This window comes from Rhagoletis zephyria, unplaced genomic scaffold (genome assembly GCF_001687245.7).
Source record: "Rhagoletis zephyria isolate East Lansing unplaced genomic scaffold, Rhagoletis_zephyria_1.1 Rzeph_scaffold_03883, whole genome shotgun sequence".
In the NCBI taxonomy this organism is placed as follows: domain Eukaryota; kingdom Metazoa; phylum Arthropoda; class Insecta; order Diptera; family Tephritidae; genus Rhagoletis; species Rhagoletis zephyria.
Window position 1 is genome coordinate 20,494 of NW_016160966.1, and position 19,687 is coordinate 40,180.

Here is a 19,687-nt window from a genome sequence, read left to right on the forward strand (position 1 = left end):
AATTTCCGACCAAAGGGGGGGATATCCAGCGTTGCTGCCGCCGGAAATGACATCCATTAACATACTGCCCCCCTAAGTAGGCTACAAAAATATTCGCTGTATGCTGTTGATTGATCGTGTTTCCGTTCTAACCAGGGCTTCGGAGCAAAGGTTTTTTGTTTATCACAGCGTTATTTTATTTTAGTCCGTTTACTCATATTTAACGTAAGCGACATTTTTTTCCCTCAATTTAGCCGCCATCGATTCGCCGATGGCGAGTGGCTGAACGAAAGAAATGAATGAGGTACAACCAAACTCGCCAACGTCAATCGCTCCTAGCTAATTTTGTTGTTCCATTCATATACAGCATTTTTCGTCAAATGGGCTGAACTCAAATATAGCGAGCAGAGAAGTGGCGAATCGAAACCGCTTTATTTTTTGTTCGTTTTGATGAATGCAATTGATTTGACGACCTTTGGCGTTTAATAAAACATTATACAAACCACCGCAGAAGAAAAAGCAAAATTGTATCCGAACTGGACTGGAATGCCCCATATATTTTTTCCGCAAATGAAATGAATAAATGAAATTCAGTACATCGATATAAATACTAAGTATAGTTCCGATATATTAAAAATATTTTGTGAATGCTTAGTTAGTTTCTTTTAAATAATATATACTTATTCATCTATGCTATTATTTTATTATTTATCATAGAATTTTATACATTATTAGGTAGCTGTGGTGATTTCAAGCTTATCCGAAATTTCTCTTTTAACCAAAACTATAATTTTCACAGTCTCGGGAAGAACAGATGTTGATTCAGCTAAGCCTCCGCACCAACGGCAAGATGCTTGCCCTGGCGGAGGTATCCAGGAACATACATAAAAATAAAAATATAATAATATTGTTGTACCGCATAAATTCTTTAAATATTCAACAACATTTTGTGTTTAAAAATTGTCACATGTATCACTATCAATAACGACTCCTGCGCACTAATTCGCACAAAACTCCTCTACATTTATTTGCTGTGCTTGCAGCATACCGTGGAAAAGTGATTGCGTATTTTGCGCTAAATCCTGCGGTGTGCCCTCTTCCTTGATCTCACCATGCTCTATTACTATAATGCGGTCCATAAGCTGTAATCCGCGCAATCGGTGCGCTATAAACAGCACAGTCGAACTCTTAAACGAGTTCCGCAGCGCTTGCTGCATAGCGATCGCCGATTCGTCGTCCAAATTGGATGTACCCTCATCGATGCAAACAACTTTGGCATTTTTAAGTAGACCACGCGCCAGGCACATCAGCTGTCGCTGACCAGCTGAAAGATTTATGCCGCCCTTCTCAATGCGTCCGTCCAAGCCGCCCAGTGATTGTACTAGCTGTGTAGCTGCGTGGCAGCTGGCAAGCGCATGCCAAATTTCGGAATCATAGTGACTGCAACGTGGATCGAGATTTTCACGTACGGTGCCTAGGAAAATGAAAACAACAAAATAGTAATAGGCAAATGTGCCACTTAAGGATGGTGCAAAAATGCGTCCACGACTCACCTTCGAAGAGGAATGGCTCTTGCGGTATAATGCCCAAACGTTCGCGCAAAACCTTCAACGCCAGCGTTTTCAAATTTACACAATCCAAGGTGATCTCGCCACGACTCAATGGCGCCACTCGCATCAACGCCGCCACCAGCGTTGTTTTACCGGCGCCGGTGCGACCCACAATGCCGACACGCTCAAATGCTTCCGTACGCAAATTGATGTCGTGCAACGCGGGCGCCAAATTGTCGCGATAGCGCAATTCTACGTTCTGGAATTTCAACGCACCCTGACTAGGCCAACCGAATGGTGGATCACATGTGCCTTCAGCATTCTCTTCACCCTCCAGCTGCAGATACTCATTCACACGTTCGATCGCAACAAATTCTTGCTCCGTTTCAGCAACAGCATTTAGTAATCCACCCAATAGACCGGTTATGGAGAGCGCATACGAAATAGCCAAACCTACTAGACCGGGATTTGTGACGTGCGCCGAGGTGATGGCGGCAAGAAAACCAGCGCCAGCTACTAGAAAAACCCCAAGCAGCTGAAGACGTAGACTTAGCCACTGCTGCGCTGCCGTGGATGTCAATTGCGCCTTTATGCTCTCCTCCAATTTGGCATGGAAGTCACGCTGGAAGCGCGCACTAGCACGCATTGTGCGAATTGTGACCAGTCCTTGTAGAGTTTCGGTGAAATGAGTGTACAGTGGCGATAGTGCATTGCTCGAAAGACGCTTTATGTCGCGCGAAGCGTAACGGTATCGGTATTGCAGGTTGAGATATATGGGTACCATCGGTATGATGATCAAACCAAGCCAAGGCATGGCGTATAAACTTATGCAAAGGGCGCCTAAAATATAATAGTAAGTTTAAGGGTACTGAAATCATAGAAAAAAAAAGATAAGTAGCAAACTTACCGGCTAAGCCTAATAACTGAGCCAAGAGGATGTTCATTATGAAGGGGAGTGAATCGTCTACTGTGTATGTGTCCGAGGAGAAGCGATTTATTATGCGACCAACTGATGTGATGTCGAAGAAATTGAATTTTGCCTAAGAGGGAATTAAATGTTAATTTTATACGTAAAGGCTTTATTTCTAATTTACTAATTAAGAAAAAAATGCGCAAATTAATTTTTAAAATCTAAGTTTGTTTTGAAGACCATTAGACTACATATCCCAGTTGAAATATCAGAAAAAAAATATGTCCAACATTTTTTATCTTTCCTCCTAAAACGCTCTTTTTCAGAATTGTATACTTACGAATAACACCTTACGCAGCAGACGATCGTGTATGTATTTGGCTGCTTTAATGCCGGCAGAAGCAAATAAGAAGGCACGTGCAATTGTTGATATCGAATTAAGCGCCGCTAGCGATGCAAAAATGCCCAAATAATAGCTAGTGTTGTGTGTTGGTTCAGTGTGATTGCCAACGTCTTGCTGATGTGGCACACTGACGATATGCGTCAAGCCTGTTACATTATTTTGTGGATCCAGCGTAGTGTCGGTCACCCAATGAGCCAGCCATGCATCAGATAAATTGCGTGTCAGTTGCATAAGTACAACAAAAGTTAATGTGGTGCAAGCTAAGGGAGTGCCAATGGCTCGCCAGTAGCAGGAGAGTACATTCAATGAGATCTTTCCATACTCCCGTGACTCCTGTAGTATGTAGATCAATATTTTTTAATAAAGTATGTGAAGTATGAAGACCAACACTTTACCTCCAGCATAATACTGTCAACGCTCTTTTTATCAGGTGAGTTTTGTTCATCCAAATCGATGGAAGATCTACGAGTGTAATCGTATATATCATCAATGGTTTCTTCATCTAAATCCAAATGGATATCAACACTTTCGGACATATATTGGCTTTGTGTCACCTTGCCATCCTCGATATGGAGTATCTAAATTTGTGGAAATTTCCAGTATACATTTCATACAATGCGTTGTGGAAAACATATTAAAATTTCACCTGATGTGCGTGATAGAATAATGATACGCTGCGTGTCACCACAAAGCGTGTCTTCTCCTTCAACAGACCAAGTATACAGTATTTGATAATGTGACGCGCTACGTGTGCGTCCAATGAAGCTAGTATGTCATCCAGCAAATAAACTGCATGGAACACAAACAACAGTATATGAACTCAATTTTAATACATATTAAAAGTTATCAAATATTTGCTCAAGATCCCTTTAAATTAAGTGAGTTCAACTATATGTAATTATACGCACTTTTCTTATTCTGATAGACCGCTCGTGCCAGCGCGACACGCGCTCTTTGTCCCCCAGATAGCGTACGTCCGTTTTCGCCTATGCCAATTAAATCACCACCCAATAATTCCAAGTCTTCATTCAACGCACAGGCGTACAAAACTGCTTTGTACCATTGCTCATCGAATACATTACCCCAAATAATGTTATCGCGTATAGTGCCGCGTTGCAGCCAAGGCGTTTGCGGCACATAACCGAAACCTGTATACCAAAATTGAAAATAAATTTTGCGAAAGTTCGATCGATGTTATATAATACCTGAAGTTAGCTCGTGCACACAAACACTGCCGGATATGCAGTTAACGCTAGCCACGATAGCATCTATAAATGCACTTTTACCGCCACCGACAGGACCTTCTAAACATATCAAATCACCCTGTGAAATAATTTATTTGAAAAAGTATGTAGCCAAAGCAGTTTCTAGTGCGGCAGGTGCTATTTCCATACCTTTTTCACAGTTAAATTAACGTTTTCCAAACGAAAGATGCGTTGCAGATGTTCATCAGCGCCATTTTTCACGCCGTTTTCATGCTCAAAAGTCGCCGACTTCATCTCCAGTACAGTTGGTTTTTCATCCAATTTTGTCGAGGTACCACACCCGGTAGATTTTATGATCGGATTGTAGTATGAAGAGAAATCAAGATTAGGTAGCTAAATGAAGTAAAGATTAGCAACTGATAAATAATAATAAGCTGTGATATGAGACAGATTTTTGTATTTAATATAATTGTCCAACTCTTACATCAATAAGTTCCTGCACGCGTTTCACAGATACCCATGCCTCTATTAGTCCATTTAGTACCCAAGGGAATGCATTTAACGGTCCAATTAACATATTTAAAAGCGCTACACTTGTATACGTGGAGGCCGCCACCAAAGGATTACCCATCAACACAGACGTTCCGAACGTTAAAAAGGACATCAATACCGGTGTCGTAGCCCAAAAGTAAACGCAGAGTGCATCCAAGTATTTGCGTTTTTTCAAGAATTTCACCTCTTCTTTGCGGTAGGCACGAATTTTCTCTATGAATATATCTTCCCAAGCATGCAATTTGATTTGCTTTGCGCCACACATAGTTTCACTTGTTGCAGCCAAACGCAAATCTTTGGCCGACATGAGACCACGTGAATATTGGCCGATACGTTGAGCAAGCAAACGATTTATTGGAATGAGCACAATGCCAAATATAAGGCCAGCTAAAAAAGCAGCGCCCAATTGTGTGTAGAGTAAGTAGAGGGTAGTGAAGAGCTACAAGTAAAATTGTTAATTCTAATCTAGGTTTCATACACCGCCAAATCTAAGCTGATTTCCTACTTGAAATGGTATACTCCAAAAAGAGTGGAAGCTTATGCATGAATTTACAATTCGTTCAGTATCGGTAGACATCAGATTGAGTATTTCTGGCTTTGAATTCTTTAGACCACGTGCTTCCAAGGATTTGCGATAGATTGCACTAACAAGTCCAATTCTCATTTTCATGCCAATCATGGACATACGCCAGCTGAAGTGTGTGCTACATATGGCAGCTGGAAAGGCATATAAATATTAATTATGTACATACGTAATGAATACTTTTTTTAGTGCTTACACAACCACGACGTCGCACATAGTCCCAAAGNAAACAAGTCCAATTCTCATTTTCATGCCAATCATGGACATACGCCAGCTGAAGTGTGTGCTGCATATGGCAGCTGGAAAGGCATATAAATATTAATTATGTACATACTTTTTTTAGTGCTTACACAACCACGACGTCGCACATAGTCCCAAAGCATAGAGGTATGGACTCCAGCTCGTCTCGCCGTTATCATTTTCATTTTGCTGCTTCAGCAAGCCACCTAGCAGCAATGGTCCTGCAAAACCAGCAATGTCGGCTGTAAATCTTAATATGCCTATTAAATAAAACTCTCGTCCAAATCCCTTGTGTAGCGCCCAAAACAATGTCTTCGTTTGTGAAATACATACTTGGAGGCGTTCGCTTAGCTGTGTAATGTTCAACGCATCCGGTAAATCAAAAAGGTCTTCAATTTTTTTAAGACCGCCTGCAACACCTTTCGTTATTAAAGGATCTACCCAGCTAAAAATGAAGCATGAGGGATAACTGGCTTCGTCTTGGGCATGACCGAGATGTGTTTCATTCATATCGAAATGGAAGTAAGTGTAGCGGTTGGCGAGCAGTGACTCATCTTCCTGGAATTTGGTTATATTAGAAAATTGCGGGCAAAGTAGAGCAGCTAAACCACAAAGGATTATTTGATTTGAACTATTTACCCTGGCTGATGGATAACGGGTTGTGGCCAATACTGCATTTCCAGTTGGAATTAAAGTTAGCCCGTAAATGAGATCAAAAATCACAGTTACTAAGCTCCACGGCCACCAATCATAATTGATGCTAGTGCGCAACCACACCATATCCAAGACAACTACTGCCAACCAAGCAACATTCATGCACAGTGAACTGCGATGACTTAGACCGCCAAAGCGTCGTTTTGATAGAAGATACCCTGTATGCAATAGAATATAAGAATTTTATGTTTTTTATGTCGTAAATCATACTCACCCACATGTACGGCCCACATCAAACATTCTGCAGCTACGACCAATACATCGACCGGATACAATTTTACTCCTGTATGATGAAAAACGAATATTTTCCAGATAGGAAGCTGCGCCAGCACAATTGTTACACCAATACGCAAATAAAGCAGTCTCAATTGCAATACATCTCGCAATACACTACGTGTATATGATCCAAACTTATAGGCCGAGATTGTTGCAAAAATTGCATAAATTGGAATTTGCAACACAATCTCTTGAAAACATGGTAGTAAATCATTGGAATCGCCGGCGAATGGCCGTACCCCAGTGGAACAAAATTCCGTCCAATTCCAGTACATTACAACCTCGTCATCCATTATTTCTTAATAATATTGCATGACATGACGCACGTCCATATATGTATTTTACTCTAAAAAAAAAAATTATTTACCAAACCAGAAAACAAAATGTTTAGTAGTTTATTTCGCAACAATGTGTTAATATATTGAAATTCGCAGTTTGTTTGCTCGTAATTAACATTTTACCATAAACCCTCTGCCGTTAGCTAATTAAAATTAAATTTGATAGGTATTGATTTCTTATCAAATTCAATACAATAAACATTTATGTATTTTGCAACTTCCAAAGGTACGAAAATTGTTAATTATTTTATTTTATATATTTTAAACACTTGCGTGGCTTCATACTAAAAATATGTACATACATACCTTCAATTATCGCCAATATATTTTTGCGTTTCAGACTCGCTTATTAGATATTTTAACAGGTTGACTTTTGTTGTGTGAACTGACAAAGGGTATGACTAATGCCTGGTCAGATAAAGGAATTGTCCAAAGTATACAAAGGCTGCAAAATTTTTAACCACGAATCGAAGAAACCCCCGTAAAAACGACTAAATTAAATTTGTTTGTTTACAAATGAAGTATATTTGACAAACATTTATTGTGAATACACCACAAAACAAATAGCGATCATACATGTAGGGTGATCCATCTAGACCTTTTCTTTAAATTATAAATAAAACAGAACTGGATGTCGGAGTCTTTATTAATACCCAAAAGAACAGTCTCTGGCAGTTATTTTTTTTTTAATTTCATTTAAATGTTGCCGCGACTACGCTGTAGGTGGTCCATACGGAAGATCCCATTTTCAATTGCTCTTTCCAGCAATGCGCGAATTACGCTAGTAATTTGGCTTCCAAGTTTTAAATCACATCTGGATTAGATGAAGACTTTTCTTCACATAACCCCAAAGAAAAAAATCCAGAGGTGTGATAATACACAATGGGCCGAATGCATCAAACCCTAGCAAATTCTTTTACTTAAAATTTTAGACCTTTTACTCGATTTGTTTAAATAAATTTAGGTAAAAGGTATTAACTTTTAAGAAAAAGCAATTGCTTACTTTTTATGCATACGGCCCAATAACTTGCTGAAACCAAATGTCGCTGGCATCACGGGCTTCAATTTCAGGCAACAAAAATATCATGGTGTGGTACCGCTGTTTTTGTTTTTGTAGCGGCACTACTGAGCCCCGCCTAATTCAGTTCATCCTTCAATCATTGTCGCCAAACTCAACTAACGGTAGACCCAGGAAACGGGCTGTCTCAATAAGGTTGGCCCAACGGTAGGAGCGTTAGTTGAGTGGGTGCGGCAAAGCTCGTCATTGACGGTTACGTTCTATCTGCGGCCAACACTTCAAAGAGCTTTATTTATTTATCTTTATATTTTATAAATAACTTTTTATAAAATATATGCACGGGGGCTTGGCTACGAGGCCATGTTGCTCCCGAGTTGTTGTGCTCTTCTTAAAGTTATACTTCGTGTGTTTTTTAAGGTTTCGCTGATGAACTTTATGGCGTTTTCAATATTGCAGTCGAGTGTTTGTTCAAGGTTGGCGTTACTTTCTGAGATGGCGCAATCCCTTCAAAGAAATTATATTTAAAAATTAAATGTCAAAGATTGTTATTTCGAGTAATAATAAAGATTCAGGCATCCCAGTTCTGTTTTATTTAAAATTAAAAAAGCAAGGGTCTAAATGGATCACCCCTTATGTTTATGCAAGTTCTTAAAATCGAAAACTATAACGATTCAAGAAATTTTATTCGATTCACTTTTAAACAAAAAAAAAAAAAAAACGTAACTTCACATATGTATATAGATTTAAAGTTATAAAAAATTACGAGATAATCTTATACGTAGCATAACAATACATTGGGGCCTCTCGCTTATATGTATGTATGTATGAGGCTTTTGTTTCTTAAGTTTCAAACGAAAAAAATCGCAAATATGATTAAAAATTTAAATTAAATGTAAATTAATTACATAAAACTCAAAAAATCTACGATGACCGTATTAATAAGCCTATGAGGCTATAGTTGATAAATATTCATTATTCATTTCACTTCCACAGTTGTCTGTGAGAAGTTTAAAAAAAGTTTACTGCCTCGAGTTTCTATAATGCTCTTGGACTTAGCATCTATGCAGTAAGTAACAGTTTGGCCTCCACTTTCAGTTTTTACTGCATTCAGTAAACGCCAATCATTAGTTGATAGGCCCTGGTTTTGCTTTGCTAAACGAATTTTTAAAGCATCCGGTGCCATTATGTCCTCCGGTAAAATATGTAGAATGCAGATGAAAGTATGTGAAAGAGCACCGCCAATGGATGCTTTAATATCCATATTTAAGGTTGAATTAAGCGTATATATGACACTCATCAGCCAATCCTTGGTTTGTACATTTTGACATGTTAGCGAGAGCCATCCATCTTCCGATACGCTGGATGTAAAGCCAATGCCTGCAGGAAGATCTTCGGTTTCATCTATTTCAGCCAACAAACTCTTTTTAATTTTCATTATCTCCTCGTCAGTGAACTTCACTTCGGGATATTTTTGAGGTGCTATAGCAATTTTGCAAGTCTCGGTGCTATGGCTTTCAGGTATTTGTTCAGTTACTTCATTATCTGACACATCATTAAGAAATGTATTGTCACTGTCTGAAGAAGATATTGTAGTTGTTTTTATTTTTTTAAGGGACCCCATGTTGGAAGCAATTGTCGTCGCACTGCGCCGTTTTATCGCAGCTCGAGCAGTTGTACGAGCTATAGGCGCCTTAATTCTGGTGGATATATTAGCAACCGCATTTGCTCGACTACCTTTGGGAGTAGACGTTTGCTGTACGCGATTTCCAGCGCTCGCAGCAATATCCTCGCTACTCGCATCATCACTGCTCCCATCATCATCGCTGCTCGCAGTATTTCGCCTCCGAATATCTTTGACTTGTTTAGCCAAAAGTAGTACGCAAAGCAACAGCAGGTCCTCGTCCATTTTCAATGTGATTTGTTTACCAATACACTATGGAGAATATCCAAAATGTATGTTTTTTGGTATTTAATATGCGCTCGGAAATAATCAACTCACCGGCAAGCGGATAAATTTACGTTCTCTGCAAATATGGCGGCTATTCACCGTAGAGCATATAACAAATGTCATATGTGTAGCTTTTATTGTGAATATAAAAGCCAACCGCAGAGAACGTAAATTTATACTTTACGTTCTCTGCCAACCGGAAAGAAATGCGATAAGAGATGTGCATTGAGCAATTTCTTTCCTCTGCAAAGTAAAAGTGAAAGGGCAATTTATTTCTACAACTGAAATAAGTTCTTCACACAAGTTCACCATTATAATTATAAAAAAATGTTAACATTGGCTTATAATAGCTTAAACCAGTTTATAGAAGAATATAATTTCAATTTATTGAACTTTATATTTATCGGTTTTACTGCAGTGATAATAGTCTTCGGTAGCCTCGTTAATCTTGTAGAGTCTTTGCTGCCCAACTCCTTACGGCAGTCATTCCGGTATGGCAAGCATTGCCATAAAGGCACTACAAATGCATTAATTAGTCTTACGGAAATACCAAAGAGTTGGTTTAAACATTTCTACATTTTCGCTTTCTCCTGGTCACTGTTGGCACTTGTTCTCGTGCTGAAAGGATTCATTGCGAAAGCAGAAGCGCCAGAAATGGTGTTGACATTTTTGGATTTTATGGCTGGTGGCCAAGCGAATAGAAGTGTGCAAGTTGATTCCACTTGCGCTTTGGTAGCTACAGTGCTCATGACTATGCAATGTGGAAGGCGATTTTATGAGACAAATTTCGTACAAATATTCTCGAAAAATAGTAGAATTAATTGGAGTCATTATTTAGTTGGATACATACACTATTTTGGTGCAATATTGGCGTTATTAGCGAATACGCAAGGCTTTGTAAGAGGTAGGTGCGCTTGAATTTCCATACTACTCCAAATAACTATTGATTTATATAATTACTTTTTTACAGGAACTCAGCCCTCGCCTTTCTCTTTGAAGCAAATTTCACTTGTACAATATCTTTGCATATTTATTTTTCACTTTAGTTGGACACAACAGTACAAGTCAAATATGATACTTGTTAACTTGCGTAAAGATGCTAAAAGTGGTGAAATAAAAACTGAACAGCATTTACTTCCGACAGGTGGATTCTTCAATATGATCTCCTCGCCGCATATGTTTTTTGAAATCGTCATGTATGTGGCGGTGTTGGGATTGATGCTAAATAGTACTACATGGCTCTTAATATTCATATGGGTATTTTCCAATCAGGTAAACGTCGTACATTTTTCCTAACAAGTTGTATTATTTTGTATTTTTACTTTACAGTTGATGAATGCATTGCTCACGCACAAATGGTACAAGGAAAATTTTAAAAATTATCCGAAAACACGAAAGGCGCTTATACCCTTCATTTTGTAATCATTATTGAACTTATAATATTTTTGATACTTACATACATATTTTAATTAAAATTTTTAAAGATAGTTATATTACATTCCTTTGGTATAGTCGTCGGTTCAAAGACGAGTTCATGTCGTGATGTACAACCATTAACGCTTATCCAACTAGAAAATAAAAGCTGAGGAATATGTCTTGATACAGTTTTATTTAAACTCTACTAAAATCCTTCTGCATTTTTTTTAATGTTCACAGAAAAAATCGACTAAGAATGATTTCGAATGCAACGATTTAAGATAAAAAATGGCTGAAGCTCATCGAATCGTTTATTTGAAAAGGAAACTGAAATGAAAACATAAAAATATGTATTTTAAATAGTTTTAAGTTATATTCATACTCTTACCTGTAAGGATAACCTTGTGCCTTTGATCGAAACACCGATAACAGGAAGGAAAAGAACACAACAACCAGCAATAGACCAGCTATGGCCATTATGCGCGCTCTTTTATTATCGTTTTGTGAACCAGATTCTATAAGCAGAACCATTCCCAGGACAATCATAGCATCTGTAATATAATGTAGCTTTTGAGATTATCAAAACATAACTAAAATCAGTGCAATTTCTTACTTAAGAACATAATGATGTAAGTTTCCACCACTAGTTGTCCTTGAGATGACCCGTGTATATATGCAACACCCCCATTTTTGCTTTTATGAACCAATGGTGGACCACGTATGTGATTCCACATTTGCCCTGAAATCATGGCGAAACAAAAGAATAACGCCAAAGCGCCCCAAATTTGTTTGTTATATAGGAACTCTAAGTTGTTGCGACGTATGTAGAGGAAGCCGCCGACTAGAGCAGCTAACGTTATCATTGCTACGGTACCAGAGTAGTTCGGTGGTCGGAAAATACGTATTTGTATATCGGTGCGTTCATGAACAAATTTCGAAATCACTTCAGCGGCAAATCCTACACGATGGATATCCATGGTATCAGGACCTTTGGGTTTACCCTTGGCAGGGAAATGCATAAAAACAGGCGCTGTATTAATACGCAGCGTTTGGAATACATCGGAGCCCTCATCAAAGTCAACCATCGCAAAGAATAATTTATTTGAGTAAGTCGGTGAGTAGCGATAAGAATTGGCTACAATTGTAAATTCATCATGGGCATGACGGCATATTTGGCATTGCCTCGAAGGAGCTAACGCTGTCAACATGACCACAACAGAGTAGTTTCGAGGCGTATTCTTCACATATTCACGAAATTTCTGTCCATTGAAACGCAGCAGCGCTTTCTTCATATTCATATCTTGCAGGTTGCGCACCTTCTCTGATAATGAGAGACCCGTCTAGGTAAGATATAGTAAAAGAAACATATAAATGATTAAGATTTGTGTCGATCAACCTGCTTGCGGTCCATGACGTGGCCATAGCGCTCAGGGTAATCACCCTGTATATCGGTTACCTTTTGTTTACTCTGTGCAGCGGTGAACACCAGAAATCCTGCTAGCACCAGCAGCGCCAGCAACACCGTTCTTACCAGTACATTCATTTTAAATGCCTAATAGGTTTGAATTTATTAATTAATCACAGAATATTTAATAATTTTAGAATATTTGTTAAATTACACCCAAACGGAAGATAACACAAAAATGAATTAATAGACGTCAAAAACGTGCCAAAACTAGTCAAATGTCATTGGTAGAACTATTGTGAACAAGTAAAAAAAAAAGTTTATAAAAGCTCTGATCCAATACTTTTCATGTAAAATCCTGTTAAAATGTCAAACAGCAAAATTACTCTCTGAAGTGAGAGTAAAAAGTGAGTAATAACAAAAAGTACGGGAACAAAAACAGCATTTTTTCTGTAAAAGGTTGGTATGCAGCTCTCAAGAAAACGGTCAAGAAAAAATTGCCGCTATTTCGTGTGTGTGTCCAAGGAATTTTGACAACTGNACCAGTTGTTGTTGTTGTTGTAGCGGCTACTAAGCCCCGCTCGGGTCAGTTGATCCGTTGTCGTACGTTTTAGCCTGATAATGGCAACTTAACTTAACTTAACGGAACGTAGAACTTAGAAAATCAAAATGGAACAGATTCGACGTGGCATTAAGTTACGTTAAGTTTCGGCTGTTCAATTATAAGCAACATCCATTTAAGAATGTTTAAGTGAGAGCCTTTTAGTTATGTTAAGATGCCCTAATCAGACCATAGGACTCAGGAAGTGTGCTACTTCAACAGGGTCTGTCCATAAGGACAGGGGCGTCAGCTGGGAGGGGGTCTATATAACCCGTAGTTGTTGTTGTTGTTGTAGCGGCTACAACAACTCCGCCCAGATCGGTTGATATCTCAGTCGTTGTCGTCAAGTTCCACTAACGGCAGCCCTAGGAAGCGTGCAGCCTCTACAGGGTCGGTCCACAGGGACAAAGCCGTTAGGGTTGTCGGGTTTTCCGGTACTTTTGTCTGCTGTTTATGTTCTTTCATACGCCGGGCACCAATTTCTGTGTTTTCGGTTAAAAAAAAAAAAAAATTTAATTTTCCTGTTTCCTTAACAACTGGTTTAGTTTGGTTTTGCGATTTGTGCAAAAATTTAGTAATGGGGGCTTTACAAGTCAAAGCTATTGTAGATAGTCACATTTTATAATGTCATCAATTGTGAATGAAACCGTTTCAAGGGAGAGTTGTGTAGCCGGTGCATAATCTGATTGTATTTTGTTTAAATCATAATTTTTACAATTTAATTAAAATATTTATTATCTAAGTTTGCAGAAACTGCCTGATTATGAGTGATATATTAAAAATTTCACAAGAGCGTTCGCGTAAACGGAAGCAATTGTTGGCTCAAACAGTATGCACTTTATAAGCTTTCGCGTTTGGGCATAATAAACTTTTTTGTTTCTAGCTTGGACTCTCTAGCGTGGATGAGCTGAAAATTGTGCTTGGCACAGCTGACGAGTTGAGTAATAGTGTTGGAGGTAGTTATTCCGGTTTTGGCGGCCAGCGAAGCATTGTTGGCGTAAATAATAGAGACGATGAAGGAGGCAGTGGTGGTAAAAAGACGACCGGTGAAATTATCTATCGGGACTCCTCCACTTTTCTAAAGGTGATAGAGGTCCATGTAAGACATTCTTGTACGGCTTAATTGCGAACTTATATTGCAGGGTACACAATCTTCAAATCCGCATAATGATTATTGCCAACACTTTGTCGATACTGGACAACGACCACAAAATTTTATAAGAGACGTGGGATTAGCTGACCGTTTTGAAGAGTATCCGAAACTACGCGAACTAATACGCTTGAAGGACAAATTAATACAGGATACCGCATCGGCGCCAATGTACTTGAAAGCCGACCTCAAAACACTGGATTTGAAAACCTTAGGCACTAAGTTTGATGTTATATTAATTGAGCCACCTTTGGAAGAATATGCTAGAGCAGCGCCATCGGTTGCGACTGTAGGTGGGGCACCTCGCGTATTTTGGAACTGGGAAGAAATATTAAGTAACTTTTGAACTATTTTCATAATTCAGTAGGTAATTAAACTATTTAATTCCATAGATTTAGATGTAGGGGAAGTGGCCGCGCATCGCTCATTTGTTTTTCTTTGGTGTGGTTCCTCCGAAGGTTTGGATATGGGCCGCAATTGCTTAAAGAAATGGGGCTTCCGTCGCTGTGAAGATATTTGCTGGATACGCACAAATATCAATAAACCTGGCCACTCAAAGCAACTCGAGCCGAAAGCAGTGTTTCAACGCACGAAAGAGCATTGCTTAATGGGCATTAAGGGAACCGTGCGTCGTTCGACTGACGGTGACTTTATACACGCCAATGTTGATATCGATCTAATTATCTCGGAGGAGGATGAATTTGGCAGTTTTGAGAAACCGATTGAAATATTTCACATAATTGAACATTTTTGCTTGGGACGCAGACGCATGCATCTATTTGGACGTGATTCCAGCATACGACCAGGCTGGTTAACAGTTGGACCGGAGTTGACTAACTCTAATTTCAATTCTGAATTGTATCAAACTTATTTTGCGGAAGCACCCGCAACAGGTTGTACCAGTCGCATTGAATCGTTGCGCCCGAAAAGTCCACCTGCTAATAGTAAAGCATTACGTGGCCGTGGACGAGGTTTTCCGCGCGGTCGTGGTCGACCACGATAAATGCGGAATGATCATATTCCTTTCGCATATGAGTAGCTAGCTACTCCCTATTAGCGAGACCCTTTTTTAGTCTTTTGGACATGATCGAATAAGCGTACAGTGTGTTATTTAACTAANTTTTTTTTTTTTAATTACTAAACTTGCGAAATTTTGAACGTGTTAGTCTTTTGGACATGATCGAATAAGCGTACAGTGTGTTATTTAACTAAAATAAACGATTTATAGTGATCAACAACTGTATGTTGTACAGTGTGGTTTATGTTAATTTATTGAAGATTATTATTGACGGTTGCATTTACAAGTCTGAATAATTAGTTTTGTAGTAAATATTACTTTAAAAGCTACTGGCGTTGTAAGCTGTGATGTCTATTCAAATGGTTCATAAAAACGTCAAGTTCGTCGTCGGACTCTTCATCATCGATATGTTCCTCAGATTCCCTTTTTATTATTCCCTCTTCTTCAAACGAGTTGTCACTCTCCTCAAAATATGCATCTTCTTTATCCTGATTTATTTGACTCAAATCATCTAGTTGCGTGTTGTCATCGACCTGTGTGTAATCAAAGTCCTCATCTCCACCACTAAGAAACTGTTCATGCATAATCCCAATGAATTCTTGTCGCAGTAGTTCCCGTTCACCTGCTGTTATGAAGTTATCACAATTCCGTTTCTGACTCAAACTTACCAATTGTTTCTGCTTTGTTTTTTGTTTAGATTTTGTCTTTGTTTGATGACTGGCGGAGCAAGCGACTTGTTCATTATCGAAATTGCCCCATTGTTGGCGGAAACCAGCAGGAACATCATCTTCCGTTGGCGCTCTTTCATTTTCCTCTATTTCTTCTTCGTCCGCACTACATTTTGTGCTTTGCGTTGTATCATCTTCGACACTATCTTCTCCTTCAAGTTCACGTGCAAGTTGCATACTCTTCACATTTTGTTTATCCGCCAACTTTAGCACGTCTTGAAGTTGCTTTTGTTCCATCGTATGCATTAATATGCCGGAGAAGGTAGTATTTTTAACATCATACCCGTCTCTTCGCTTCTTTTCCGCCTCACTCAAATATTGTCCTACCAACTCCTGATACAATTCAGGCGCTCGTTTCATCATTTCCTGTTCACTGAAATACTCACCATCCGCAATCAGTTGTTGCATAGCCGCATAACGTCGATTTTTCACATCACGTTTTCGTGTGTGCAACTTGTTACGATAGTCTGCAAGTAGTAACTCCATTTCATCACTGTGCTCTTCATTTGTGATGGCTATTTGTGCAAATGATGTGAGATGATGCTCCTCCAAATAACTACCAAAACGCATTAAAAACGTTTGTGGACTTTTCACGTAAATATCCCGCGCGATTTGGACTTTTTCATCCTGTCTCAGTTCTGGGTCATCTATTTGTTGCGATTTGAATACAATCTGCTTATTTAAGCTAAGAAAAGTGAAAATATCTTCTATTTCCCCCTGTTGTTCATGCGAACGGGTTTCAGCAGCGGCATTCGTGAATGTACTGTGGGTGGCTGCATCCGTGGAGTACTCATTAGTAAAGCCCGAGTCGACCGGTTCAATGGTTTCTGCAGTCATTTTGTTGGACCTGTTTTAAAAGTTGTAAAGAGATTATACGAAATAAATCACTTTATGAACACACGCATATATATTAGGATTTTAGTTCAAATTTATATTTTTTTTATTAAATTATGACCGCAATAGGTAAACAAAAAACATACTATTTCACAGTTTCACCATATTTGTTTATCGACACCGCTGACATATACCGCACAGTGTTTGATTTCTAGTAATCGCTGTTTATATTATGGCACATTTGGAATAAATTACGCTCAAATAAAAATGCGTTTATTAAAATTGTGTTATAGCTGTAAAAAAAATTATTAAATTCCTGAATGCAAATAAAGTGGTTTAATGCTAGCTTTTTCTATAATATTCTATAAAAGTTAAAAATAAAAGTCTCTTTACTTACCGGTTACTCTCGCTTTCTAAAGTCGATTGGTAATTTCGGTTCTTTTCTTTTTTCCTTGTACTGCTCTCTCTTAGAGATGTCAGAGTCTAAAATATATCGATGTTTTTCATCGCTTCGTTGCATAGATATTGGCAGCGGGAGTTCTCAAACCATCAGTAGCGTTTTAGATGTTTCTCGTTTTGTTTACTTCGCCTTCTATCGCTTCGGGGTGGTTTTAATTTTGATTTAGTACCCATTTATGATATAAAATGAAGTGCTTTTTGATTCGAACAAGTTTGTACGTTTGTTTGGTCTGCCAAAAGGCCTAAATTTGCGTGAAAAGTGGGTGTATATTTGTGGTCAGAACATTGGCATTGAATAATCGACCCGTGCTGATGATATGCGGTTGTAACTACAATCATGAAAACCATATTTTATGTACAGTTTTTGCTAATTGTCATGAAGTTTCACTAATTATATTTTATATTAAACACCAATATAGTCGCACTCAATCACAGAGCCTTTTTCGTTTTCTTTGTTTGTTTTTATTCTTAAGCTGATGTCACATAAAACTTTTGCTTCGCTTTACGTGACAGATTCGCTTTGACAGATAAGATGAATTGTATGAAAATGCACAAAGCATGCCACATAAATCGTTGAAGCGGCAGCGCGAAGCGAAAAGATGGTCAACTCCCATCTTTTTGCGCGCTTTGACAATCAGCCGGTTTAATATTTATTTTGTTTCGTCCAAATTCGGGTTTTCATGCAGAAACATAAAACTTAATTACATTGCTGATAATTTTAAATCAAAATAATTAAAATCCACAGCAACTTTGATGAGTAAAAAAGCGGTACAACATTGTTTTCTTGGCGTTCATTGTGGCATACCTTTTGCGTCTGGCGCTTTGCTGGCAAAGTTATAAATGTCACGCAAAGCTACAAAGTTTTATCTGGCATCAGCTTAAGGGAGATGTCAAAAGCGCTCTGAAATTTACTTGTTTCGGTTACGTAGACGCGACTGTCGTGTCATAACATTTGTATGAATAAAAGTTTTCCAGCATATATAAATCGGCCAGTTTTTCCATCGATTAAAAAAATTTCGATGCATCGAAGCAAAACATCGATATTTTCGATACATTGATGTTTTTTCGACAACCCCACTCCATTTTCCGATTGTAAATAACAGCTGATAATTTATTGCTTTTCTAAAAAGTTGCGTCGCACAAATTTGGCCAGATAAAAAACGAAACTATAATGACGGATGAAGCACAAATTCCTGAGCAGATATTGAACAATAAAAATAAACATAGTGTACGATGTAATTTTTGTTACTCATTAATTCTTAAACCACAACTTGGGCAGTATGTCGAGCATGAGGTAAGCGCATTTGATGTAAGAGGAGACGCCTTTTTTTATGGGGAAACATCTTTGCAGTTCGAATTGCCGCTGATGCAGCAGAAACATCGCAAGGATGCAGAAATTATTGAAACAGAAATGCTGAATAACTTTTGGCTTGTCGATGATATATTTACATTCGAGAATATCGGTTTTTCAAATACAGTGGAAAATCATAAGTTTTTAATATGCGCAGACTGTGAGATGGGCCCAGTGGGCTATCATGACATAGCCAATAAAAAGTGCTATGTCGCACTGAAACGAGTTAGACACGGCAGCGAACCGGACGCTGTCATGGAACCTGTCACCGATAACGAGGAGGATGATGCGTAAATACAAATGAATCTTGGTGTATCCGATCCGGAGCAAGACGTAAATATTGGATGTGAAATGCTGGCGTCATTGATCATTTGTTGTCGTTTATCTTTTATACTATATTTTTGCGCCTTTCATTAACTTTTATTCCATAATCTTATTTAGCATTTTATTAAACAGAGCAAAAGTAAGTTGGAATAGCATAAACCATTTTGTACATTTAACAATAATGAGTGAAAAGTTTGTATGCACTGATTAATTTTTTTATTACTACAGACTATGTATGAATTTTTAATAAGAATGAAAATATAATTTAAATATCAAAACTAAATTAACTGAAATTAACTACTGATTTTAATATATAAAATCTAGATTTTATATGGAGGCTTGTTTTATAGTACTAGGGAGTACATATAGAAATTTCAATATTCGAACTGTAGCGAGTCTACCACTAACCCCACTATTCTAACTACTCTAACAATGTCACAAAACTCAAACCCTTACTATTGCGATTTGTATTGCGCCTCAAAAACTGCCACAAAAATTAGAATTTATTGCATACAAGTTTTAAATTCTATTTTGTAGTGCCATATTTGTTGTAGCGGCATATTTTGAGGCTAGGGCATTCAATCCCGAAGCATTTTAACAATCCCGGGATTTCAGGGTTGCAAAAAATTCTAATCCCGCGATCCCGGGACTTTTCGGGATTTCGACTTCACTACAACTTTTGAAT

At 38.3% G+C, this 19,687-nt stretch overlaps 6 protein-coding genes across 11 annotated transcripts; 3 read left to right on the forward strand and 3 right to left on the reverse strand.

The window, feature by feature from the left end:
* Positions 1 to 684: 684 nt before the first annotated feature.
* On the reverse strand, positions 685 to 8,228 carry LOC108369870 (multidrug resistance-associated protein 7). The gene is made up of 15 exons (XM_017625071.1): positions 7,057 to 8,228; positions 6,351 to 6,758; positions 6,062 to 6,294; positions 5,533 to 5,980; positions 5,105 to 5,316; positions 4,532 to 5,038; positions 4,237 to 4,440; positions 4,048 to 4,165; positions 3,751 to 3,990; positions 3,489 to 3,631; positions 3,238 to 3,420; positions 2,780 to 3,175; positions 2,437 to 2,569; positions 1,533 to 2,369; positions 685 to 1,453 (listed from the first exon to the last, which is right to left on the reverse strand). The coding sequence occupies exons 2-15, from the start codon at positions 6,703 to 6,705 to the stop codon at positions 978 to 980; spliced, it is 4,485 nt and encodes a 1,494-aa protein (XP_017480560.1). The 5' UTR covers positions 6,706 to 6,758; positions 7,057 to 8,228; the 3' UTR covers positions 685 to 977.
* A 1,685-nt stretch (positions 8,229 to 9,913) lies between these two features.
* LOC108369872 (polyprenol reductase) lies at positions 9,914 to 11,336 on the forward strand. The gene is made up of 3 exons (XM_017625073.1): positions 9,914 to 10,620; positions 10,687 to 10,988; positions 11,046 to 11,336. Exons 1-3 carry the CDS (start codon positions 10,044 to 10,046, stop codon positions 11,136 to 11,138), a joined length of 972 nt encoding a protein of 323 aa, XP_017480562.1. The 5' UTR covers positions 9,914 to 10,043; the 3' UTR covers positions 11,139 to 11,336.
* Positions 11,307 to 12,838, reverse strand: Ostgamma (oligosaccharide transferase gamma subunit). The gene is made up of 4 exons (XM_017625072.1): positions 12,589 to 12,838; positions 11,746 to 12,472; positions 11,521 to 11,683; positions 11,307 to 11,459 (listed from the first exon to the last, which is right to left on the reverse strand). The coding sequence occupies exons 1-4, from the start codon at positions 12,673 to 12,675 to the stop codon at positions 11,444 to 11,446; spliced, it is 993 nt and encodes a 330-aa protein (XP_017480561.1). The 5' UTR covers positions 12,676 to 12,838; the 3' UTR covers positions 11,307 to 11,443.
* Positions 12,839 to 13,769: 931 nt separating this feature from the next.
* Positions 13,770 to 15,556, forward strand: Mettl14 (methyltransferase like 14). Of its 4 annotated transcripts, none has more exons than XM_017625077.1 (6): positions 13,770 to 13,826; positions 13,882 to 13,967; positions 14,022 to 14,222; positions 14,281 to 14,623; positions 14,681 to 15,352; positions 15,412 to 15,556. In XM_017625077.1, exons 2-5 carry the CDS (start codon positions 13,902 to 13,904, stop codon positions 15,289 to 15,291), a joined length of 1,221 nt encoding a protein of 406 aa, XP_017480566.1. In that variant the 5' UTR covers positions 13,770 to 13,826; positions 13,882 to 13,901; the 3' UTR covers positions 15,292 to 15,352; positions 15,412 to 15,556. The 4 variants fall into 4 exon arrangements, with proteins under 4 accessions (XP_017480566.1, XP_017480569.1, XP_017480567.1 ...); XM_017625080.1 differs by having other exon boundaries at positions 13,775 to 13,811; positions 13,889 to 13,967; XM_017625078.1 differs by having other exon boundaries at positions 13,781 to 13,811.
* Positions 15,557 to 15,615: 59 nt separating this feature from the next.
* On the reverse strand, positions 15,616 to 17,326 carry LOC108369873 (coiled-coil domain-containing protein 97). 3 transcript variants are annotated; one of them, XM_017625076.1, is made up of 2 exons: positions 17,266 to 17,326; positions 15,616 to 16,881 (listed from the first exon to the last, which is right to left on the reverse strand). In XM_017625076.1, exon 2 carries the CDS (start codon positions 16,869 to 16,871, stop codon positions 15,633 to 15,635), a length of 1,239 nt encoding a protein of 412 aa, XP_017480565.1. In that variant the 5' UTR covers positions 16,872 to 16,881; positions 17,266 to 17,326; the 3' UTR covers positions 15,616 to 15,632. The 3 variants fall into 3 exon arrangements, with proteins under 3 accessions (XP_017480565.1, XP_017480563.1, XP_017480564.1); XM_017625074.1 differs by lacking the exon at positions 17,266 to 17,326 and adding an exon at positions 16,940 to 17,164; XM_017625075.1 differs by lacking the exon at positions 17,266 to 17,326 and adding an exon at positions 16,936 to 17,163.
* Positions 17,327 to 18,394: 1,068 nt separating this feature from the next.
* Positions 18,395 to 19,280, forward strand: strat (RAB interacting factor STRAT). Its single transcript, XM_017625083.1, has 2 exons — positions 18,395 to 18,621; positions 18,679 to 19,280. Exons 1-2 carry the CDS (start codon positions 18,499 to 18,501, stop codon positions 18,970 to 18,972), a joined length of 417 nt encoding a protein of 138 aa, XP_017480572.1. The 5' UTR covers positions 18,395 to 18,498; the 3' UTR covers positions 18,973 to 19,280.
* Positions 19,281 to 19,687: the final 407 nt, after the last annotated feature.

Bases quoted from the DNA above. Each gene is read 5' to 3' on its own strand.
- LOC108369870 (XM_017625071.1), bottom strand. From the start codon at position 6,705: ATGGATGACGAGGTTGTAATGTACTGGAATTGGACGGAATTTTGTTCC. The intron at 4,441-4,531 runs GTAAGAGTTGGA...TACTTCATTTAG, and splicing joins GCGTGCAGGAACTTATTGAT to CTACCTAATCTTGATTTCTC. The intron at 2,370-2,436 runs GTAAGTTTGCTA...ATTATATTTTAG, and splicing joins TCAGTTATTAGGCTTAGCCG to GCGCCCTTTGCATAAGTTTA.
- LOC108369872 (XM_017625073.1), top strand. From the start codon at position 10,044: ATGTTAACATTGGCTTATAATAGCTTAAACCAGTTTATAGAAGAATAT. The intron at 10,621-10,686 runs GTAGGTGCGCTT...ACTTTTTTACAG, and splicing joins TACGCAAGGCTTTGTAAGAG to GAACTCAGCCCTCGCCTTTC. The intron at 10,989-11,045 runs GTAAACGTCGTA...TTTACTTTACAG, and splicing joins TATGGGTATTTTCCAATCAG to TTGATGAATGCATTGCTCAC.
- Ostgamma (XM_017625072.1), bottom strand. From the start codon at position 12,675: ATGAATGTACTGGTAAGAACGGTGTTGCTGGCGCTGCTGGTGCTAGCA. The intron at 12,473-12,588 runs GTAACCGATATA...TATCTTACCTAG, and splicing joins CTGCACAGAGTAAACAAAAG to ACGGGTCTCTCATTATCAGA. The intron at 11,684-11,745 runs GTAAGAAATTGC...ATTATATTACAG, and splicing joins TTACATCATTATGTTCTTAA to ATGCTATGATTGTCCTGGGA.
- Mettl14 (XM_017625077.1), top strand. From the start codon at position 13,902: ATGAGTGATATATTAAAAATTTCACAAGAGCGTTCGCGTAAACGGAAG. The intron at 13,968-14,021 runs GTATGCACTTTA...TTTTGTTTCTAG, and splicing joins AGCAATTGTTGGCTCAAACA to CTTGGACTCTCTAGCGTGGA. The intron at 14,223-14,280 runs GTGATAGAGGTC...CTTATATTGCAG, and splicing joins ACTCCTCCACTTTTCTAAAG to GGTACACAATCTTCAAATCC.
- strat (XM_017625083.1), top strand. From the start codon at position 18,499: ATGACGGATGAAGCACAAATTCCTGAGCAGATATTGAACAATAAAAAT. The intron at 18,622-18,678 runs GTAAGCGCATTT...ACATCTTTGCAG, and splicing joins GGCAGTATGTCGAGCATGAG to TTCGAATTGCCGCTGATGCA.